The 22,165-nt window shown below is 56.1% G+C and overlaps 5 protein-coding genes across 5 annotated transcripts in view; 3 read left to right on the forward strand and 2 right to left on the reverse strand.

The window, feature by feature from the left end:
• Positions 1-1,505: 1,505 nt before the first annotated feature.
• On the forward strand, positions 1,506-2,575 carry LOC113485307 (SLC35A4 upstream open reading frame protein-like). The gene is made up of 3 exons (XM_026858387.1): positions 1,506-1,565; positions 1,659-1,757; positions 1,939-2,575. Exons 1-3 carry the CDS (start codon positions 1,551-1,553, stop codon positions 2,134-2,136), a joined length of 312 nt encoding a protein of 103 aa, XP_026714188.1. The 5' UTR covers positions 1,506-1,550; the 3' UTR covers positions 2,137-2,575.
• Positions 2,576-2,584: 9 nt separating this feature from the next.
• SLC35A4 (solute carrier family 35 member A4) lies at positions 2,585-4,476 on the forward strand. The gene has a single exon (XM_026858385.1). The coding sequence runs from the start codon at positions 2,681-2,683 to the stop codon at positions 3,626-3,628; it is 948 nt and encodes a 315-aa protein (XP_026714186.1). The 5' UTR covers positions 2,585-2,680; the 3' UTR covers positions 3,629-4,476.
• A 105-nt stretch (positions 4,477-4,581) lies between these two features.
• LOC113485305 lies at positions 4,582-13,945 on the reverse strand. The gene is made up of 15 exons (XM_026858384.1): positions 13,910-13,945; positions 13,684-13,735; positions 13,300-13,370; positions 12,915-12,962; positions 12,269-12,394; positions 12,046-12,123; positions 7,871-7,953; positions 7,562-7,705; positions 7,347-7,460; positions 6,930-7,042; positions 6,474-6,691; positions 6,161-6,244; positions 5,910-6,054; positions 5,675-5,802; positions 4,582-5,053 (listed from the first exon to the last, which is right to left on the reverse strand). Exons 1-15 carry the CDS (start codon positions 13,922-13,924, stop codon positions 4,904-4,906), a joined length of 1,569 nt encoding a protein of 522 aa, XP_026714185.1. The 5' UTR covers positions 13,925-13,945; the 3' UTR covers positions 4,582-4,903.
• A 2,210-nt stretch (positions 13,946-16,155) lies between these two features.
• Positions 16,156-19,743, reverse strand: CD14 (CD14 molecule). The gene is made up of 2 exons (XM_026858190.1): positions 19,511-19,743; positions 16,156-18,510 (listed from the first exon to the last, which is right to left on the reverse strand). The coding sequence occupies exon 2, from the start codon at positions 18,498-18,500 to the stop codon at positions 17,145-17,147; it is 1,356 nt and encodes a 451-aa protein (XP_026713991.1). The 5' UTR covers positions 18,501-18,510; positions 19,511-19,743; the 3' UTR covers positions 16,156-17,144.
• A 1,149-nt stretch (positions 19,744-20,892) lies between these two features.
• Positions 20,893-22,165, forward strand: part of TMCO6 (transmembrane and coiled-coil domains 6) — a 7,655-nt gene continuing 6,382 nt past the window's right edge. Inside the window, exon 1 of the mRNA XM_026858563.1 lies at positions 20,893-21,008. Coding sequence (XP_026714364.1) covers positions 20,893-21,008 — 116 coding nt within the window. The remainder of the gene's footprint in view (positions 21,009-22,165) is intronic.

The following is a 22,165-nucleotide window of genomic DNA, read 5'->3' on the forward strand; positions in this document are numbered from 1 at the left end:
CATCACTCCCTCCTCACACCCCTCACAGACCCTCCAGCTCGCCTTCTGCTACTCCCTCCCCACACCCGGACAAACACTCGCTCAGTGTGGGGTGTGACTGGTACCCTGTGGCAGAGCCATGCCTAGAGGGGGAGAGAGGGCAGGCAGGGGAAACAGGGAGGTGACTCCAGCATTGCTGCCAACACCAGCACCACAGCAGCATTCTCTGGGACATAGCCAAAACTCATCCCTGAACACCAAGCTCCAGAAACTCTCTGCTGAGCCCTGGAAAGGCACTGGGACTTCTCTGCCAGCTTGCTGGGCCAGGGCAAGGAATGCCCAAGGCAGATGATGGGCTGATTCTCATGTTGTCCCAAAATATGGGTTCTTCTACCCAGCATGCAATGAGTCAAAAATCACAACATATTTGTTTAATCTGTACCTGTTCAGAGATGGGTGCAATTCTACAAAGCTAGCACACTACACACAGGTAAGCAACATATTTATACACTTCAAACTACAGGAACACACATTTAATGTAACAGCCATGGGTTAGTTTGTCACCACTTTGTAACTCAACAGTCAACTACATGCTCATCTCACTTTAGTCACAGTAACCTCTTTTTTAACTACCATGTTCAGTAAACAAGAGGCTTTTCTTGGTGGGGGGCTTTTTCCTGCTCAAGGGTGGGTTTTTACTATATTAATAGGAAAGCCCACTCATAGTTCAAGTAGCTCTCTCCTTGGTTCAATAAACAGCTTTTGTTCCTGTGCACTTATCTTGGCATTTACCTGCTTGATGGTTTTATGGTGTCATCCCTTGCACTTATCTCGCTATTTCCTTGTTTTAATTCCAGCGCTGCTACTTCAGGGTCACGCTGACAGCTTTACCAGTACCTTTATCAATTCCTGGCATTCTTTCACAACCCTCCTTTGGTCATCTCATTATGGTATAACACTCTGCCCTTTGTAAAAGAAGTAAGTCACACAAAGGGATCCCTCAGAGCACATGGACACGCATGTGCACACCCATCCTGTGCTGAGGTCCCCCCCACCCCAGCTCTCCCAGGACAGTGACCGCACACAGTCACTGGCCCAGCAGTTCCCACTCACTCGGGGCACAAGCAGCTGCCCCAGCCCCACTCCAGGGCCTTTAGGCCCTTCCCTCCCACACGCACGGGTCAAACAGTTCCTCCCCTGGCCTCCTTCATCAGCACCACCCGTCGCTCCGCGGGGCCGTCAGCAGCGGCCAGAGCCCACCCCGGGGAACGCACACTAACAGGCGCTCGGAAGAGTCCAGATCCCGTTGGGGGTAGCCATAAGGTCCGGGTATCCCGTGCGGGGCGGGCCTGCAGGGTTCTGTATCAGCGCCCCTACCCCCGAGGCGGGGCCGAGCCTCAGGAGGGAGGCGGAGCCGCCGCCATGATGGCAGCTGCACTGCACCCCTGCCCCATCTCAAGATGGCGCCGGCCAGGGGCGCGTGTTGTGTCACGTGACTCCACGCTGCCCAATCAACGCCAGGCGTGCTGCGCGGTGGGCGGTGCCTGTGCGGCGAGAGCGCCTGCGCTAAGATGGCGGATGATAAGGTGAGCGGGGAGGCTAGGCGGGCCGGGCCGGGCGAGCGTTGGGTTGGTTCCTTGTCCCTGGGGGTTGGGTATCAGCCTGCGTGTCTCCGCCAGGACCCGCTGCCCAAGCTGAAGGACCTCGCCTTCCTGAAGGACCAGCTGGAGAGCCTGCAGCGTCGGGTGGAGGATGAGGTGCACGCTGGCGTGGGGCAGGTAACGCGCTCCCCCCGCCGCTCTGGCGACCCGTGTGGCCCTGTCACCCGCCTTGAGGGGGATTGGTAAAAAAAAAAAATAAATTAAAAAATCCTCGGTGGGGGGCATGCCTGTGCTCGCTCTGCATTCCCTGTGCAAGCCTGCACTAGCTGGTGGCCTCACTCTTTCCTCTTTTCCTCAGGATGGCTCTCTGCTGGCCTCGCCCTTTCTCAAAGGCTTCTTGGCAGGCTACTTGGTAGCCAAACTTCGCTTCTCGGCCGTCCTGGGATTCGTGGCTGGGACCTGCACAGGGATATATGCTGCTCAGAACTACGCTGTCCCCAATGTTGAAAAGACAGTCCGGGACTATTTCAGTTCACTGAAAAAAGGCCGGGACTAGCGCAGAGCCCTTTAGCAGCAGTGACTGTGGGAACGGTACTCCTTAGTTAGCAGGTGCAGAAGATTCCTAGGGCTTTCAGAGGCATATCACGTACACGGTTCTGTTCCACTGGAAAAGGGCTTTACACCACAACATCGTGAGACATCAGCAGGTCTGGTTATGGGGTATTTATTAGAGCATTGTGGCAGTGCTGATCACCCCATTAACCCACGGTAGTGTGGAAGCACTGGTGGCCGACCATTTGCTAGCTGCTTTTCCCCTCACCTCTCGCCCTGTGGACCAAAAAGCTGCCTGTGACATGTCATCATGCTCACAACCTGCATGCTTTTCTGCCAAGAGCACACTTTGCCCTAGGAACATGTTTTGTGTGGCTTTCTGGGGAGGCTTGTAGTTCTCTTCCTAACAAAAGACAAAACCATTCTCTTGTACTGCATCACAAATATAAATGCACAGTATTTGGTCTCTTCTTGAATGTTCTAGGGTGCAAATCTGTCTGGCCTCTCTTCACTGATAGCAGCTTGCCCTTGCTGGCTACTGCCTGAAAATGGTGATTTTTGGTAATTCTGCCAGCTCTGCAAACCAGGTGCTCCAGAGGGGTCTATGGGGACTGATGCTGATCTTGTCTGTAGCCATATATGGCTCTCACGCTCCCCTCCTGACTCAGTGCAAGGTGGATGGGATGATCCCCTTCAGCTCCACATCTGTCGTGGTTCTTGTTGAGCTGACAAAGCTGGTGTTCTCCCTCCTTATTCTGCTGACCTGGGACCGGGAGCTGCTGGGAGTTGCCGTGTCGTGGCGCCACGTTGCCCCCTTCGCCCTCTCTGCCCTGCTCTATGCTGCCAACAACAACCTGGTGGTTCACATGCAGCTCTTCATGGATCCCAGCACCTACCAGGTCTTGAGTAACTTAAAGATCGTCAGCACTGCGCTCCTCTACAGCCTCTTCCTGCGCCAAAGACTCAGCATGCGCAAGTGGCTGGCACTTCTCCTGCTGGTGGCTGCTGGGGTCAGCTACAGCTGTGGTGGCCTGCAGGACCCTGGCAGCCCCTCCAAGATGCAGCTGCACATCACACTGGTGGGCTTGTTGCTAATCTCAGTGTACTGCCTTATTTCAGGCTTGTCTGCTGTCTACACAGAAGCTATCCTGAAAACCCAGGCACTGCCTCTCAGCCTTCAGAACCTCTTCCTTTACTTCTTTGGAGTCCTGCTCAACTTAATCGGCTACTTTTGGAGCAACGCAGAGGGTGGTTTCTTGGAGGGCTTTTCTTCCTGGGTGCTGGTGATTGTGGTCAGCCAGGCCTTGAATGGCTTGATCATGTCTGTGGTCATGAAGCACAGCAGTAACATCACCAGGCTCTTCGTGATCTCCTGCTCTATCCTGGTCAACGCCCTCCTGTCCGTTGCTCTCTTCAACCTCCAGCTCACCCTCCTCTTCTTCATTGCTGTCTCGTGCATTGGCCTCGCTATTCACTTGTACTATGGGGTCACATAGCTGCTGCCTTCCTGCCCTGTGTGCACCAGGGCAGCCTTTAGTTATTCCTCAGGGATGTTTGGTGCGTGTGCTGGGACTGGTGTTGGAAGCACAGCAGTGTTGTGGCCATCAGCTTCCTAGCCCTGGTATTACTGGTGGGCGTGTGCACAGCTAGTGAGGGGCCGCAAGAGGAGGAGTGCTGAGGGGGAGAGGGCCCTGTCCTGTTTCTAGGGAGGAAGCTGGACCCTACTGCAGCCCAGCAAGGGAGTGCCAGAGGGTTCCTGTGTGATTGGGTGTGCCCAGCCTTGAGGGTGGGTCTTGAGCCCCCTGTTTGTGGGGTGTCTCATATTCTCAAGCTGCTTCCCCTATCTTCCCCCCACCAGAGTGCACCCATCTCTTGTGCCTGTGAATGCTCTTGCAGTGTTATTAGCTCTGCTGTGCTATGGCCTCTTCTGTATACAGGCAGCCCTGCTGCACAATGGCTGGCAGGCTGGCATTGCTCTGATGCTGTTTCCCCCCCTATGGAGGGCACTTCCATCAGCAGTCTGCAGGACTGGGTGCTGCTGCCCAGAGAGCCTCGGGCTGCATCCAGGGACATCTCCCCCACCTCCACAGTTTTCCAGCCTACCCCTTGCCCCATCCCCTGACTGAAGGGCTGCTGTCCTTAGGCCCCATTTCTCCCTCTCCAGCATGATGTCACTCCTCTGTGCGAAGAAGGTGGCCAATGGCGGGATTTGAGAATTGTTTTACCTGCTCTCCAGAAGGGAGACAGCACCCAGATTTGTACCAGCACTGCAGCTAGTGAGTTGCTGGAAGGCAGAAATCACTGCTGGCTCTGGCTGGGGCTATTAAAGTTGCAATTCAGCATCGTGTGTGTGTCTGTCCTCCCTGCAGAAAGGCATTTGTTTTGTTTATCGGAGGTTTGGGGGACAGGACCGTGTCCAAGGCTGATGACAGTCACTGCTGAAGAGGCATCTGCTTTATTGCAGTTGTGGGGACCATCAGCCCTCCCACCCGGCTCGCTCTGGCTGTGTGCCCGAGCCTGTGCCCCGCATGGCAGCAGAGCAGGGTTTTCCCTGGCAGGGCAGAGGGGTGAAGCGCTCCCCTCCTGCCAGCAAGCAGCATCCCCAGGGCCAGGCCTCTGCTGGGAGCAGCTCTCAGCAGCTGCTGGAGCAGGCAAGGTGGGAGGCTTTTCCCTGTGTAGCTACCATAGCTGGGGTGGGGTGGTGTCAGGGGGCTGCAGGGCCTGCGTCCTGCCTGCCAGGGCAGCCATCTCCGCTGTCCCGCGACGCTGGCTCAGGGTGTCTGTGTGGTGGCGTCGCGCAGCCGTTGGTTGGGCTCAGCGAGCTCTGCAGCGTTCCGGAGCGCCTCCTGCAGCTGTACACGGTGCTGGCGGTCCAGAGCCTCTCTCTGCTCCCCTGCCAGGTGCTGCTGGTCCTGAAGCATCTGCGGGGATGCTGGGAGCTGTCTGGCACAGCCCTGGCATCCCGGAGGCATGTCCCCAGCCTTCCCAGCCCACCTGCAGTAGGTGTTGCCTGCAGGCCTGCATCTCCTGCCTGTGGCTCTGCAGCAAGGCCTCCAGGTCCCACTCGGCTCCCTCCTGCTCCCTGCGAGCTGCCTCCAGGCTTAGCCCCAGTGTAGCTGTTTCCTTTTGCCAGCGAGCTGCGTCCCACTGCGGGGGACAGGGATGAGGACAGGGCAGCTCTCGAGGTCTCTGGTCCTAGTGACTGTCCTGCCCTGGAAGGAGAGCCTGGAGCACGCAGTGATGGGCTCTTTGCCTCTGCGCACCTCCCCTGCTCACCTTCTGGCCTGGTGCTGCCCCGTGGCTGAGCTCTCGCCAGAGGAGCAGGGAGTGCTGAGTTTGCAGCCGCTGCCTCTGCGCCTTGGCCAGGGTGTACTGGACCTCCAGGGATGGGCACGGCTGGCAGCAGCTCCCTGCCTGGCAGAGAGCAAGCGGGCTGGGATGGCTTCTGGGGGACCTGGTGCTGCTGGTGCAGACAGCTGCAGGCCCTGGGCACTGCTCCTGCCCAGGAGTTGCAGGCAGGGAGCTAGCGGGCTCCTACTCACTGTGTCAGCCCCAGTCAGTGGCCACGGCTGTGGCACATCGCTCGGCAAGGGCTCCTCCAGTAGACCCTGCCCTGTGCTTGCCGGGGCTTGGCTGTCCCCTCCCTGGCTGCTCTTGCTGGCACCCAGTCCTGGGTGGGGAGAGGAAAGGAGAATGAGTAGGATGTGGTATGACTGAAGAAAGCAGTTTAAACAAAGGAATAAGGCATTTTCCTGCCCAAATGAAGCCTTTTCCCACTGTGTGAAGCGATGCTCCGTGCCCACATATCAGCCACCCAGGAATGGGGCCTGTCCCCACGCTCTGGACCTGCTGGCTCCAGACTGGCACCACTCAGGGGTGTTTGGGTGCCAGGTGGCTGGGCTGGTGCTGCAGAGATCCAGTCCTGTGGGAACAGGTGGAGCTGTTACAGGGATGAAACCAGGATTCAGGACTTCTCCTGCACCTGGGTTGTCCCTGGATAAGGGGGCAGTGGCCTGGCCTGTGCCCACCTGCACGCCAGGCTTGTGCATCTGACTTGTCCTGGGCACCTCAGCCGCTGCCTGCTTATTCTCCCACCTTTGGCTCTTCAGCACCTGGAAAAGGGGCTGGGGAGTCCTTGCTGCCGTGCTGCAGACCTTCAGACATGGCACAGCTCCAGGGATGCATCCCACCCCCACCATCTGGCCCCGCAGCAGGCAGCCCCCAGCCCCTGCCCTCAGTGCTGGACAGGGGTCTGACACTGGGACAGAGCCCAGACCTCATCCAGTGGGAGAGCATCGGTACCATCCTGGTCCTGTCCGGTGGCCAGGAGCATTGTCCCACCTGCAGCTCCCGCAGGGCTGTCTGCAGCCGGGCCACAGCCGTCTTCTGCTCGGGGAGGCCAGCTCTAGCTAGCAGCTCCATCCGCAGCCCTCGGATCTCCCTCCGACGTGCCGCAACCTCTTGCACGGGGTCCCAGAATGTGGCTGAGATGCTCTTGGCCAGCCCCTTCACCTGCTCAGCCAGCCCCAGGGCTGCCAGGATCTCCTCTCTGGAGGTGTCTGGGAGAGCAGCAATCCCTGGGCGGGGGCTGCGGGGGGTCCACAAGCACAGGGACGTCCCAGGGCTTGGCACAGGGTCAGGGCTGATGGGGGTGAGTGGAGCCAGGGTCCAGCTTCTGACAGCCACGGGTGTCCCCAGACAGTGGGCAGGGGCTGAGTGCCAGGTGTAGGGTGGGATGGGGGGGAAACCTCAGGGAGGGGCCACCCCAAAGAGGTGTGTCCCAGTCCCAGGGGCTACCTGGCAGCGTCACACACAGCAGCAGGAATGTCAGGCTGTTCCCCTCCAGCAGCTGCTCGATGACCCAGGGCAGGCAGCCAGCATCAGGCACAGGCTGGGCAACGGCTGGTGCTCTGCGCGTGGGGTGAGAGACGCCCTGGGAAGAGGGATGGGACTGGGACCCGTGCGCCAGGCAGGCTGAGCCTTGATTCACAGCAGCCCAAGGACAGGTTGGCCATGCTGGGAGCAAGCCCACATCCCCATCGGGCAGTGGCACCCCCTTGGCTCTCAGCCACGGACTCCCACTGGGGTGTCAGGGTCCTTCATGCTTCACCTCTGGCTACCGAGTCCTCCCACAACCTCTCAGCAGTCACAGCGAGGCTGCCCAAGAGGGGACATGGCTCAGCCTCAGTGCAGGGCTGCAGCTCAGGTATGTATGGCCTGGGGCAGGGCCCGGTGGCCCCAAGGGATACCAGGATCCTGAGGGCCGAGCACTGGTGCCTGCCACCCTCCAGCTCCCGCTCCACAGTGAGAGTGAAGAGGCTTCCAGCACTGGGGAGAGGCCAGCAAATGGGCTGTGGTGGTGCCCAGAGCCAGTGCCAGCACTCCGTGACCCAATCCTGACCCTGGGGAATGTTTGCCAAATCCCTCACCCCTGCGTGGCTAAGCGCCCATCTGCGAGGGGCTGCTGTGCACACCCCTCGAACAGTGCCGGGATGGCACCCAGCCCCCAGGCATAGACACTGATGGCAGCTTGGGCATCAGGCACAGCAATTTCTGTTGCCCCCTCCACCATCCTGGAAACAGAGAGACAAGAGTGAGTGAGGAGGGCCACGTCCACCTACCTCCTGCATGCCCAAGGCTCCCTCATGAGGCAGTTCTCTGGCTGGGCACCATGCTCCCTGCCCAGCCCCATGCTCCATGTGAGGGTACCAGCCCCCCGTAGGGCATCAGGTACCTACAGGCCCAGGGGCACGACATCCATCACTTGCAGGGCTCGGCCATCAGGACGGAGCAAGTCCCAGGCTTTGTCGTGGGCGCAGACCTGGAACAGGGCTGTGTTAGACAGTGATACAAAGAAATGCTCACCTGCTGTGCAACTCATTCCCTCATAGCAACTTGTAATGATTTCTGAATATTGCTCAATAATCCTGCTTGCCCTGACTGTTCTGGGGAAGTTTACCAAGCGCTACTGTGTATGGCAAAACAAAGCAGTTTTCTGTGGAAACTTACCAAGAATTACTGTGTTCGGCAAAATTAAGAGATATGTCCTTGGCAAGCAGATGGGCTCTAACTAGTTTAGTCTCGGTAATGACTAGATAGCCATGTATGGATGGTAGAAATGGATGCACTGGTACTTTAGGTAAGATAGAACGAGTAAACCGGCTGAAAACATTTGTTATTCGAGAAATTGGCTACGAGAATCTGCGCATGATCTGAGGAGAAGTACAATGTGAGGAGGACTGTGAGCCTTCCTCCAGCAGAGCCCGGAGACGTCCCCCAGGAGGCAATGGGCAGGCACAGAGAGAACATAAACTGCTGACACCAGGCTCTAGAGCTAACCCAGCCTCACTCATGCACATGGATGTGTGTGTTATGTAACCCAATGAATATGGATATCCACACTCGATAAGTTTCTGGTAAAATGTGCGGTGGGTGTGCAAGCTTTGTGGAGAAATCCCCTTGCACCCCGGCCGGAGTAAACATCCCTGCTGTGTAACTCTGAGTTGTAGAGTCTGTTTCTGCAAGTCAAAAGGGGGCAGAGGGACGGGGCTGCTGCATCCCCCTCCCCAGGGACCCCGGCTGCCCCTGGCCGCGCCCGGGGAGCCACTGCTGCGTTTTACCCGGTTTGCACTTAGTATCGTTACTGTTGTTTGGGTTGCTGTTACTAATTTTTTTTACTCAACCTACGAATTTCTTCTTTTGTCTCTCCCCTGTTTCACCGGCCGGGGGTTGGCGGGGGGGAGTAAACTACTGGCCACGTGGCGCTTGGCTACCGGCGGAGTTCAAATCGCAACAGGTTTTATTTAGCCTGAGGTCTGAGATAATGACAGAACGGGTAATAATGTTGATTACTTGGCTCCTTATGATTTTATCACCTCACTTGCGATATGTATTTCCCATGCTGTTGCTCACAGTCCCTGAGAGCTGGCTTAAGGTTTTGGTTTTGCTGTACTATGTGTTGCTCATCCATGATGGGGTGCAGTCATCGGCCCTGGGGCTATCTACAGTTGTGTTTGAGAAATTCAGAAATTTCGGATATCTTTGGAATGTTGACATTAACATGGTCATCCTACTGCTGGGAGCTAGTGTGTTCCTGCATGTGGTTCAGATTTTGCTCAAGATTAAGCAACTATTTAAGAGAATCACCTAGAAACCTGCCCCAAGGGTGGAGAATGATGAGTGGCTGAGGGTGTGGAGTAGCATGGGCAAGTTCCTACAACGGTGGGGACCTCCGGTGTATTGGAACTTCACTCCTGAACAGGTGCAGAACCGTGAAGAACTAGTAAAACATTTGTTAGAAGTATGTTGTCGCCCGGGTATTTCCAGAGAGACACAGCTCACTGCAATGTGCTGGGGCCTGGCCCATGCCTACCGAGTGCTATTAAACACTGTTCAGCACCCTCAAGAGGAAGAGAAGGGCTCTGGATCTGGTAAAAAAGTAACAGAAACTGCAGCCACTACAAGCCCGAGGACAGGCACTGCAGCTGAACCAGAGAACCAAGCCATGATGGTCTCAGTTGCTGCCAGACATAAGAAGAAATACAGAAGAAAATCCCCTCGAGGTGTACAGGGTGACAATGAACCAGTCCCGTCTTGAGAACAGGAGGAGGAGGGAAATGCTCTGCAGGGGCACTTACAGCAGCAGGAATGGAGCAACTGGCAGCACAGAGGCAAACCCATCTGTGCTGCTGAAGATACTCCTGCTCAGGGAGAGAATCTTGTTGTGAAAGTACAACATGTAGATACTCATGTGCCCAAGAGCCGGGCCACTGAAGAACATCAGAACAACCAACAGGAGGATCAGGCTGCCAAGATCAAGGTGGCTCATGTAGATCTGGACTGGCAACATAAGGGTGAACGATTTATGGCTCGCTGGGCCCGTGACTCCTCAGGCCATCAGAGAACAGATGGAACATATAGATGGGCTTGTGACCGAGGGATAGACTTACCCATGGACACCATTGTACAGATAATCTATGAATGTGAGACATGTGCTACGATCAAGCTAGCCAAACGGTTAAAGCCCCTTTCGTGTGAAGGAAAATATAAATATGGGGAGGCCTGGCAGATTGATTATATCACGCTCCCACAAATTCGTCAAGGTAAACACTATGTGCTTACAATGGTGGAAGCAGCCACTGGTTGGTTGGAAACTCATGCCATGTCCCATGCCACTGCCCGGAACATCATTTCAGGCCTTGAGGAGGAAGTCTTATGGCGGCATGGCACACCAGAAAGGATTGAGTCAGGTAATGGGACACACTTCTGAAACAACCTCATAGATGCCTGGGCCAACAAACATGACATTGAGTGGATATATCCCATTCCCTACAATGCACCAGCCTCTGGGAAAATTGAGCGATACAATGAATTGCTGAAAACTACACTGAGAGAGATAGGTGGTGGAACTCTCAAACACTGGGACGTGCATTTAGCAAAAGCCACTTGGTTAGTCAATACCAGAGGATCTGCCAAGCAAGCTGGCCCTGCTCAGTCAAACCTCCTACATACTGTGGATGAGGATGAAGACACTGAAAATATGCTGGGGAAGAGAGTCTGGGTTACTCCTGAATTGCATAAAGGTAAACCCATCCGCGGGATTACTTTTGCTGAAGGACCTGGGTGCACTTGGTGGGTAATGCAGGAGGACGGAGAACTCCGATGTGTGCCTCAAGAAGATTTGATTTTAGGTGAAAGTAGCCAATGAACCAAACTGTTAAATAACCCTGTTACTGCAGATGGTGCCTCACAACATTCTCCTGCCACATCCAAAGCCTCCTGCTCCACCAACTGAGCCAACTCCACTCCTTCCTTCAGCCTTAAAGACTGTCATGACAGATGGAACCCGAAGTTATGGACTAATTGAGCTCAGTAGACAGTTTGGAAGGATGGCCCATAGACTGAGGGAATGATATCTCTGAGACCCAGGAAAAGGGTTGGTGATTCCTTAGACTGTGTTTGGAGCCTGAGCATGACGTCAGTGGTGTGGAATAAGCGGTGGAGACTGTCCTGGTTTCAGCCAGGATGGAGTTAAATTTTCTTGGGCTGAGAGGGAGCACAGCTGGATGACCGGGTCTGGATCGACCATTGGAGTGTTCCATATCATGGGACTCATGCTCAGTATCCAGGTGGATGCGGGCTTTCCCACGCGTGTTTCGGTGTCCGGCTCAGCGGGGTGGGATTCTCTGGTGTGGTCGGGTCACTGCTGGGGGCAGGCTCTGTATCTGTCGCTGCTTGGTGAGCCACTGCTGCATTTTACCTGTTTTGGACTTACTATTGTTACTGTTGTTTTGGTTACTATTACATTTTTTTCTTCAACCTATGAATTATTTTTTCCCTCACCTATTTCACCAGGGTGGGGGTGGGAGTAAGCAACTGGCCATGTGGTGATGGGCTACTGGCTGAGTTCAAACCACAACAGGTAAGGGCTGACAAAGGAGAGATCTTGGGGTCACTCCCAGCTTTTCCAGCCCCAGGGCCAGGGAAGGGCAGAGCCCTGGGAACACTCAAGTCCTGTGTGAAGCTTGACAGCATCCCAGAGACGTGCCCATCCTGGTGGCAGGAGCTGGCATTGCTTCCGTGCCAACCAAGGACCCATGGAAGGACCTTCAGCCCACAGGGAGAAATGCCTGGCAGGAAAATCCCAGCCACAAAGGTGGGCAGGAGGGTTTTAGAGAGCTCCCTTGTTCCCACCATGCTGCTGGAGCCTGGGAGATACCCCGTGGGCAACCAAGGCTTCCCACACCTGGGAAGCCCTGCAAAAAGGTGAGAAAACCTGGGATCTGAATGTCTCCAGCCCCTGGTCACCCTCCGGCACACTATGTGACCCATGGCACAGCAGGGTCTGGCCAAGGGCAGAGATGAAACAGGAGCCCACTGCAGTGTACCCTGGCCAGCCCTGCCCCTGCCCTACCTGGACCAGGCTGACAGTCTGCAGGCTCTGTGTGTCACCCCCCAAGGCCTCCAGTTCTTGGAAGATGGTGTCAATCACCTGGGGACAAGCCAGTCAAGCTGGGAACTGTTGGTTCTTGGCACCCATGGCTGGGTCTCACACTCATACCAGCAGGACTGGGGTCAGATGGATGACCCAGGAGCCCAGTAGCACTGTCACCTCTCCCTGTCACCTCTCCCTTCACCTGCCAGACGATACTCTGGAAGGGCAGCTGGGTCCCAGGACCGTGGGGGTCCCACAGCAGCAGGGACACACTGTAGCCAAGGGGAACCAGGGCCAGCTGAGGTCTTGCCAACTCCAGGACCTTCTCCTGGTAGGAGAGATGTAGCCAGCAGAGGGTACGGCGTGGCACCAGCCAGCATGGCATGGCACAGCCAGCACGGTGCAGAAGGCACTGGTGTGGATCAGGCAGCACAACAGCACGGGTAGCACAGCACAGGTAGCCCAGTATGGATGGTACAGTGTAGATGCTCAGCATGCCTGGTATGGCACAGATCACGTGGCACAGTGGTGCACAGCATGCCAGGGAGAGTGCAGCATAGGCAGTGAGGTACAGCCAGCATGGCACAGCATGCAGCCACGGCACAGCATGCAGCCACGTCCCAGCACCCAAGAGGAAACAGGTAAAGGGTGAAAGAGAGGTGTAGAGCCACACATAGGACCAAGCTCTGGGTCCTCAGCACTGCCTGTGACTCCTGAGGAGCTGGCAGAGGTGCCCAGTGCCCCCAGCACTGCAGCTGGGTGTCCCAGCCCACAGCTTGGCCCAGCATGTCCCTGGCTCGTCTGGCTGGGGACAGGGATGCAGGAGAAGGACTTGGGGCCCACAATACCTGTCCTGCATCCAAGTGAAAGATGCCATCAACGGTCAAGCAGCTGTCCTGGCACAAGGGAAGGAGAGTGATAATGTTCAGCTTTCCTCCATCCCAGTATGACCAGTGCAGGGTAAAGGAGGGACTGGGCACACTAGGATGGAGATAGCAGGAGCAGCATGAAGGGCCAGGCACAGGTAGGGGTGGGGGGACACCTCCTCCCTTACCTTGCTCTTTGGTAACCCCCAAGAATGGGGCCCATAGGGGTGTAGGGTAGGATCAGCCCAAGACTTCAGCACCCATCAAGGTCCCAAGCATGGCAGGGGCCTGGGACAGATCCCCCTGCTCCTATCTGGTTCCCCAGGGAGCCTCATCCCCTTGATGTCCACGTCCCTGCCACTCTCGCCTGCACCTCCTTCCCCGAGAAGAGAAGCTGCAGGGGGTCTTCACAGCTGCCTGCCCAGCTTTCCCCCAGCCCTGAAAACACGGAGTTTGCGTTGCTATGAGGGGCAGGGGGGGTCATCCCCACCTGCCCCAGCTCTGCCCCCCGCCGCCCCAGCCTGGGGCCAGGTCCCAGGGCTTCACAGCATTCCCGAGCCCTCCTGCTATGACCACGGTGCTCAGAGCCCCCAGGCTGGGGGGAGGACACTCCCTCCCTATCCCCACTGCCCGGCACAGGCTCACCAGCGTGGCCAGCAATCCCAGTGCCTCTGTGGCTGTGGCTGCCACCCTAGCTTGTTTCCCTGGCGTCGGGTTTGGGCTGAGGGCACTGGGACAGCCCCAGCTCTACCTGCTGCCTGGTGCAGTCCCATGGCTGCTCGCACGCACACATCCTGCTCGGCCTGCCGGGACACAGGGCAGAGGGGGAGTGAGCTGAGTCCTGCCCCACGCACCCAGCACCTGCCAGGAGCTGGAGGAGCCCCGGGGCAGCTGGGCAGTGCCTGGCCATGCTGCACCGAGGGTGAGGGACTGATCTCTCCAAACCACCCTGTGATGGCCCCCATGATGTCACTCACCTCCCCAGCGTCCATGGCCAGCTCCGCAGCAGCAGCCCTGAGCTGCAGTTTTGGCCAGGGTAGGAGATGGGGTTACACGGAGAGATCCTGTTCTCCTACATAATTAATGAGTGTCAGGCACAGTTGTATGGGCAGAGCCAGGCAGAGCTGGGCCCAGCCTGGAGGCACCATGTCCTGGACGCTGAGCCCCGCTGGCCAGGGAGTCAGCAGGACCACGGGAGGCAACACTCACGCCATTGGTGTGCTCCTGGCTCCCAGAGGGACATCTGTGCCAGCTGGGGACAGGAGGTGAGGGATCTTGGACTATCATTAATGTTTTCAAGACAAAAGAAGCAAACACAAACCACAGAATCACATTTTTTTGAGATCATTTGTGCCAAGAAAACTCATGGTTTGAGCTCAGAGGGCGACTGAGCACCACACAGCTGCTCACTCCCCCTTCCCCCACAGCACTGAGAAGGAGGGAAGCAAAAAACCCAGGAACTTGAGATAAGGACAAGGAGGGATGGCATCATGCTTCAAGGTACAAGGCAAAAGACTTCTTAGGGGAAGCAAAAAAGAACAATTTAACACAGACACTAAGAATAACAACACGACATAGTAGCACTGTGAGAAGCATTACCATATCCTGAAAACACTTTCCCCCACCCCTCTATTTCTTCCCAGGCTCAGCTTTGCTCCTGATATCCTCACCTCCCCCCATCAGCAGCACAGGGAGCAGGGAATGGGTGGTGTGGTCAGTCCTGCCGCTTCTTCCAGCTTCGGGGGGGGGAACTTTTGGCATTCCTCCCCTGCTCCAGCACAGCCCCCTCTCACCAGAGACAGTCATCCCTCCACAAACCACCTCCGACATGAGTCCCTCCCACGGGCATGTGGGTCACCCCCGTGTGTTGCACTTCTCCCAGCACTGAACCTCAACAGCGGGGACTTCTTCCCACAGGGTCTCGGCCTTCTTCAGGTGCAGTCATCTGTCCTGGCATGGGCCCCCCCCCGACCGCAAATCAGTATCTGCTCCACTGCAGACCCCCATGGGTGCAGGGGGGCAGCCCTGCCCTCTCTCTCACCATGGGATACAGGGGAGTCTGCTCTGACACCACCCCCGTTCTCCTCCTTCTACTAACTTTAGCGTTCACAAAGATGTTCATCTTGCAACTTCTCCTCAGGACTCCCACAACTTCTCCCAGGTTCCCCTTCTTAAATACGTTATCACAGAGGTGCAGCTAACTGGCCTGGCCTTGGTGCAAAAGTGGGTCCAACTTGGAGCCAGGGGAGCTTCGAGAAGCCTCTCACACAGGCCCACCACTGTAGCCCCCTCCTCTGCTACCAAAACACCCTTACACTCACTCAGACCAGGATGGAAGCACAGAGGGAAATACTGAAGCTAAGGATCTCTGTGGTCTGTGTAAACGCAGACTGTGGGAGACAGGAGAGAGGTCCCAGGGCAGCCTCTTCCCCCTGCATTTGAGCAGGACCAGGCACAATGAGATGCACACACATCCCTCTATCTGCCACCATTCTCCCCACAGGATGAAAACACAACCCTGCCCCTGCCACCCTGAGTCCCAGCCTGCCCAAATGTCTTCAGGCATGAGGGTGATGCCAGGCTGGACACGAGTCATCACTGCAAATGGATCAAGGGTGCAGAGCAAGGGGCTGTGCTTCACTTGGGTGCTAAGGGAAAGCATACCATGGGGTTCTGGGACACAGGGATTTCTCCTTCCTCATCTGTTCAAGAGCAGCTGCTGCTCCCTAGTCCCAGGTCCGGCCAGTAGCAAGGCTGGCTGAGCACTAGTCCCTGAGCCCCACATACAGACCCCTGATGTACACACATCCCCCTGGGTCAACACACACAGAGCAATGCGTTTGCCAGCACCCGTCTAACCACCAGTGGTGGTCCCATGAATGCAAGCAGGCAGGTGGCACGGCCCCTTCCCTCCCCTGCAGGTGCTCAGGTCTGATGTGGGCTGGCGGCACAATCCCATCCTCTGATCCTCGACCCACAGGCAGCTCAAACATGCAGCAGAGCCTGAGCCCATCAGGGATCCACAGCTGGACCCTGGGCCCTGCTTAGCCACTCTCCAGCTCCAGCCTTGGGTCTTCCCACTCTCTGGTTTCCCACCCACCAGCTCGTCCAGCCTGTGTTTGCTCGCAGGTCACATGCACATGTGCACAAACAGAACAGAGAGTGAGGGGACATGGAAAATGCCCAGCAATAGATTTTAATGAGAAGGCAGGACAGACCATGGGGATGAAGTGCAGGGCTTGGCCAAATGACTGCTGTCTACCCACAAAGAGCCCCTTTCTTCCCCATCCCCATCCTCCCATCCTTGTTCCTTCCCCACCCACCCGCCATGATCCTCCCTTTGATCCTTCCCATAAGCATTCCCCAGAAAGTTTTGGGTTCCTCTGATCTCTTTAAGCATCCTCTAATAAGTTTTCTGTGAGATGTTTTCTGAATAACCCTGAAGCCAGAATAAATAAATTTTCTTCTTATCAGTTAAAAAGTTTCTGGTCGAACCTCTTCAGTGTCACACTTGAGAGGTTCATCCACCAGTATCTTGAGAGCTCAGGTCTTGGTTGCTGTCTCTGTTACTGTTAGCTCTCTATAGGCGTGTTTAGTTTATTCATTTTCCTGTCTTTTGCCGTTTTCCTCTTATGCTCAATAGCAGTTAAGCAGACATCCTCACAAACCATACATCCTCACAGCCATGGCCCAGCCATTGACCCCGGTGAGGAGAGGTGGAGGATGAGTGGAGGCTGCAAGGATGGCTGAGCTGGGGGCACAGGGCTACAGGGAGTGGGGAGGGCTCTCGGCAGGGTCCAACAGACCTCAGTGAGGCTCCAGGCATCTGAGCGCCGCCTGCGGTGCTGCAAATATGATGGGGCTGAACTCTTGGTCAGGACAGATGATACCATAGGGGAGATGGGGCATGTTGGGGCTTGGGGAGTTGGCCATAAGGAAAACTCCTCTGGGAAGGTGCAGCCCTGGGACAGAGCATGGAAAGGGGCTTTGCTTGGGGGTTTCCCCAAAACCTGAGTGGGCAAAGCCACAGGCACTGTGGGATAATGCTGAGGACAGTCCTGCTCCACAGGGGAGCCTGGACTGGGGGCACTGAGAGAGCCCCTCACCAGCAACAGGGGGTCCTGTGAGCCTTCCCACAGATCTCCTGGCCTTGCAGCCCCTGGGGCCGAGCCCCTGCAGGGAAGCACCGATGGGAATGGTCACACATCCCCTTCACACTCTGCAGCAGGGCCGGACAAGCCGAGGCCTGGATCTCACCAGGCAGACGGCCCCGGCCAAGCTGAGCAGGGTGAGGGCAATGCAGAGAGGAGCAATCACCACAGCACTGTTACACTGCAGCACCGAGACCGGCACATCCTGCACCAGCCTGCCCTGGTAGTGGGGAGGGGAGTGACACGTGTAGTCGTGGGGCCAGCCCTGCCCAAGGTGCCCCATACCCGCCAGTGCCTGGAGACCCCCGGCCCCAGAGCACGAGCAGTTGTAGGGGTTGCCAGCCACAGCCACATCCTGCAAGTGCCCCAGGAGCTTCACCTCATCCCCTGGCAGCTCTGTAATCGAGTTGTTGTCTAGGTGGAGGGTGTCCAAGACAGGGTAATTCTTGATGGAGGGGGCAGCCTGCAGCATGTTTTGGCTCAGGAAGAGCTTCTTCAGGGAGCTGAGGGAGATGTCTACAGCATGGAGGTGGTTGCAGCTCATGTCCAGCACTTCTAGACTGGGAGGCAGAGGTGTGAGGACTTCATCCAAGCCAGTGTTGGACAAGTTAAAAACCTGGAGGGACAGTGGCCACTGGCAGGAGGAGGATGGGTCTGCCATGAGCCTGTTCTGGCTGAGATCCAGCTGCTGGAGCTCAGGCAGCAGCTGCACACTTTCGCACACCCTGTGGTAGGATTTCAGGTTGTTGCGCTGCAGACCCAGTACCTGGAGCTGAGGGAAAGCCCCCTTGCAGAATGCGGGCATCAGGCTCTCATCCTCAAGGCTATTTTGTGCCATGTCCAGGAAGCGCAGAGCTCTGAACACACCTCCGATGCCACAGGGCAGGCTGGTGACATGGGAGCCAGTGATAGACAGCTCCTGCAGGGTCTCCAGCCAGCTGCTCAGACTGGACAGGTCCTGCTCACGGCCCGTCAGCGGGGCAGACGTCACGTTGTGGAAGTGCAGGGACAATATGGGCAAGTCCTGGCCAGCCATTTCATCCCAGTTGCCTCTCCCCTCAAAAATGCAGCTGTCAAACACCAGCTCCTGCACATGGGTGTAGGAGAAGAACCTCAGGACTCGGGCGAGGAGTATCTCAGGAACCAGGAGATCACCAAAAATTACTTTCCGGATTATAAGAGAGCCCAGCATTTCAATGGTGGAGGGGTCCAGGTCACTGATGGGGAAGGCTACGTATCTCTCCAGCTCTCCTCCACGAAACTCCACAGCAGTGGCTGCAAGGCACTGAACGATGCTGTTTATGCTTTCCTCAGACAGGTTGTAGCACACACAGTGCTCCTGAGTGCGATTGAAGAAACATCTGCCTTCTGCCTCCAACAGCCCCAGCGCCAGGAGGAGGAGAACAGCCACATTCATGGTGAACAACCTAGAAATAAGGAGAGCAACGGTGAAAGGCAGCAGTCTTCGTGGTAGCTGAGGGCACCATTCAGATCCAGCCTACTAGGGCTGGCTTGGGCAGTTTCAGCTCTGGAGACACACAGCTGCCCTCCTGCCCAACTGCCCTTCACAGTGGTCCAGCGCACCCCATCAGCACCCCCTGGCTACACAGCCATGACTCAGGACAAAGCTCAAATTACCAGCGAAACACCTAGGAGCTACACCTGTGCCACCAGCTCCTTGGCACTGGACTCACCCCACCCCAAAAGCAGGGTTTCATCAAGGCGAGGTGGCTCCTCCTGAGGCTGTGCTTTCCTGCCTGGGCTGCCTTGCTGCAGACTCCTGTTCCTAAGCGACCAAGGTAATCCCATGGATCAGGAGAAACTAAAAATGTCGTTACAGGCAGTGAAGCCAGATATATCAGTCTGACCACAGGATGGAACAGCCACAGCTCTGTTTGTTTCTCCGCACAGGGCGCTCTGTAATCTGGGACAGGAAATTGCAACAGAGTGCTTCTTATTTTCCTTTTTCTTACCCAGCGATTTGATTCATTACCAGCCTCCAAAGGGACAGTAGAAAATAATTTCTGAGGGTCTGTATGCATCCCTGCCAGCACCTAGTATTGCTTTGCTGTCCAGCTGACAGGAGAGCCTTATCAACAGGTTGCAAAAAAACAGCAAGCAAAGATTAAACACTCCTAAGAATGGGCTGGCTCAGGTCTGCCTGAGCACCCAGACAGGGCAGTGGCGAGGAGTCTTTGGGGGTCTCCAATTTCCTGCTTCGAGCAGATCTGTTGCTGCCACTAGCCCCAGTGAGTCACAGCTTTTTCTGGCCACATCTCAAAAAATCTGAGGACAGAGCTCTCCCTACCTCTCTGCTGTTGCAGGGCTGCACCACCCTCCTGGGGAGAAGCTCTCCTCCAGCGCTTGCAAAGTCCCCCCCACCGGAGGCGCAGCACGAAGTGGGGGTGGATTTACCCAGAGACTCACCAGCCAGATCTCACCGAAATGTTTCCTTGCCTTGCCCCACGACTGCTTCCTCTAGCTGCTGCCAAATCCAGGGCTGAAGTGCCAAAGGCTCTGCAAGTGCTCAGCTCTCTCCTGTGCCTAATCCTCCACTGCCTCCAGCTGGATGAGCCCTCAGCACCTGCAGGTGTTTTCCAGCTGCTGTTGGCACTGCCGCAACCCGACCCGCCACGTGTAGATCCACGCAGTTGGGGCTGAGGGCATTTGGAGGCAAGTTCCCAGGCACTGCCCTTGCTCCCGCTGCGTGACTTCCTGAGCAGGATGGGGCCAGCTGTGCCACGGGAAGCAACGCGCCATGCAGCAGCCACCCGAGTCACTTCTGCTTTGCTTCTCTACAAGAGACTCTTGCGGCTGCCTGTGGCTGCAGGCTGGGAAGGGTTTTGGTCTAAGTGTCAGTGATGCTCCCTTTCCTAGGAAGGGTGAGTGAAGTCAAAGTGCTGTAAATGCACTCTTGGGACTAGCCCAAACACACCTTTGCTTCCAGATGTTCTGGGCTTGCAGTGCCTCGGAGCCCACTGGGTGCCGAGTGCCCTGCAGGAGGCAATGCAGAAGCGTACGGGACTGTCATACCCAGCACCCAGACCATCCCCAGATGCCTGTGTCCTGTGTAGGACAGGGACAGGACAAATTCCCATCTGCTGTGTGTGCAGCACAACACTGCAAAGGGCACTTCTTCACCCGAGGTCAGCTGCCTTGCACCATGCTCCTTTGGCAGCTGGTGGCTGTGCCTACACCAAGATGTTAACACCCTCCATCAGCGAGCTGAGACCACCAGGCATGTGGAAAGATCTGTCAGGGATTTTTTTCTTCCCTTAGGATATCTCTGCCTATGTTAAGATTTCAGAAAGGGTTTCAAAAAGGCAACGAAACTGCATGACTAGAAGACGCAGTTCCCAGTTTGCTGTTGTTAATGCAGCGTTACAGAGACACTATCAGCGCGAGGACAGCTGGGGCTGGAGCTGCCTGTCCAGCACTCTCTGCCACGCCGCTGCCAGGATGGGTGAGGGAAGGTGTCCTTTTGGTTGTTACATCTACTGCAGTTCATTTTCTTGTTCCTGGTGTCTCAGGTGGAGTGCTGCACTGCTTTGCTGCCTTTCCTTGAGCAATTCCTTGTGCAGAGGGGTTCAGCAACTCCATGAATCCTCCTTTCTAAAACTGCTGTTGTGTGGATCATGCAAAAATCACAGCAGCCTTTCTGAGTTCTCCTCGCTACTCCTTTTGGTGAGGTCAGAAGCTCTGTCTGAGTCTGGTACTTTTTAATGGCTCATTCCTGACCACCAACTGCAAATTCCTTCACATGCCTTTCTGGGGAAAAATGAGCTCTTCAATGTCCTCTGTGGCCAACCATGCCGTGCTTCAAAGGCACATGCTTTTGGAGCCGTCTTTTGGGTGATGACTTTCTTGTTCTTGTCACCACCATGGAAGGTCCCAGGACACAGAGACTCATTGTCTTATGTTTCTGGTGAGTCTCTGGGCTTTTTTTGGCTTCAACAAACATGCAATCCAGCCCTGTGGGGGCAGAAACCTTGCCCGAGCCCAGAGGCTGGCTGGTTTCAGCCCTACGAATCCAGAGTTCATCCTCTGGCTGGTTTTGCCCCACTGTGTCCAGCCGTGTCCGTGTCCCCATGTGCAGGCCCTGCACCCCAGCATGGAGCCAGCACCGTCACTGCTGACCGCACCAGAGCGGGTCCCCAGGTGCCCCCCCCACCAGGGCAGGCTCGGTGTGTCCCCCCCACTGGGGTGGGCTTGGTGCATCCCCCCCACCAGGGTGGGCCTGCTGTGCCCCGGCCAGGCAGCCGTGGTGGCCGAGCTCCCTCCCGCAGCAGGATGGTGGAGGGGCCGCAGCAGAGACCCTGCCCCAGTGACTTGTGGAAACACAACTCCACAACCTCTAAGGTTATAAAGTTGGTATGTTTATTCAACGCTGAGGCACACAAGGGATCATTCCACCCCAAACGTGGGCGCTTCTCGTGGCACCTTGTCTTGGCTTTATGCTACAAAGCATCACATATTCATAATACATGCATACATATGCATGACCTATCCCCGCTTCATATTATAATGAGCTTGAAAGTCTTTTTCATATGTTCTGCCCCAGTCTCCTCCTAGTTGTGTCTGCGCAGTGTGTCCCAGTGGTCGTGGGCTGGGGTCGCAGAGATGAAGTAGCTCCTCTTCCTCACTGTTGAACTTTTTACCTCGGTTTCTTGCGCAGTCTCCATAGCCTCCTGGACTCAGGCCAGACCATAGGGCTGGTTTTGACCAGTTTTTAGGGCTGTCTTCCTATTCCACCAGGAAGTGTTCCCTCACATCTTCCATTAATCAAGGTTTCTATATTGTTCTGCTCTCTGGCCCATCATCTATGATCTATTATCCTATTTAGTCTTAGTTATTTTAACTAGTGGGCCTCTAGTCCCTAGCCTGATCTCTAAGTCTTCCATCTTTATCTCTAAACTAAGTTACACCTTCATTTCTTGAGCGCCTAATTTCTATAACCCTATTTTAATTTCCTAGCTCCTCAACTCACCGGGAAGGGCTGATCCCGGCCCTCCTGAGCTGGAGAGGCAACGGGGGGTGCGTGGGCCTCGGCTCCCGGGGCTCCCCGGGCTGCGGGCGGAGCCG

This window comes from Athene cunicularia (genome assembly GCF_003259725.1).
Source record: "Athene cunicularia isolate RWA chromosome 13 unlocalized genomic scaffold, athCun1 chr13_part1, whole genome shotgun sequence".
Taxonomy (NCBI): domain Eukaryota; kingdom Metazoa; phylum Chordata; class Aves; order Strigiformes; family Strigidae; genus Athene; species Athene cunicularia.

What these genes read in the sequence shown, in the direction of transcription:
- LOC113485307 (XM_026858387.1), top strand. An exon ending in TGCACGCTGGCGTGGGGCAG is followed by an intron (nt 1,758 to 1,938) that starts GTAACGCGCTCC and finishes TCTTTTCCTCAG; the next exon opens with GATGGCTCTCTGCTGGCCTC.
- SLC35A4 (XM_026858385.1), top strand. Translation starts at nt 2,681, where the DNA reads ATGGTGATTTTTGGTAATTCTGCCAGCTCTGCAAACCAGGTGCTCCAG.
- LOC113485305 (XM_026858384.1), bottom strand. An exon ending in CAGCCCTGCGGGAGCTGCAG is followed by an intron (nt 6,245 to 6,473) that starts GTGGGACAATGC and finishes CCCCTTTTCCAG; the next exon opens with GTGCTGAAGAGCCAAAGGTG. An exon ending in TGCACAAGCCTGGCGTGCAG is followed by an intron (nt 6,055 to 6,160) that starts GTGGGCACAGGC and finishes CTGTTCCCACAG; the next exon opens with GACTGGATCTCTGCAGCACC.
- CD14 (XM_026858190.1), bottom strand. Translation starts at nt 18,500, where the DNA reads ATGAATGTGGCTGTTCTCCTCCTCCTGGCGCTGGGGCTGTTGGAGGCA.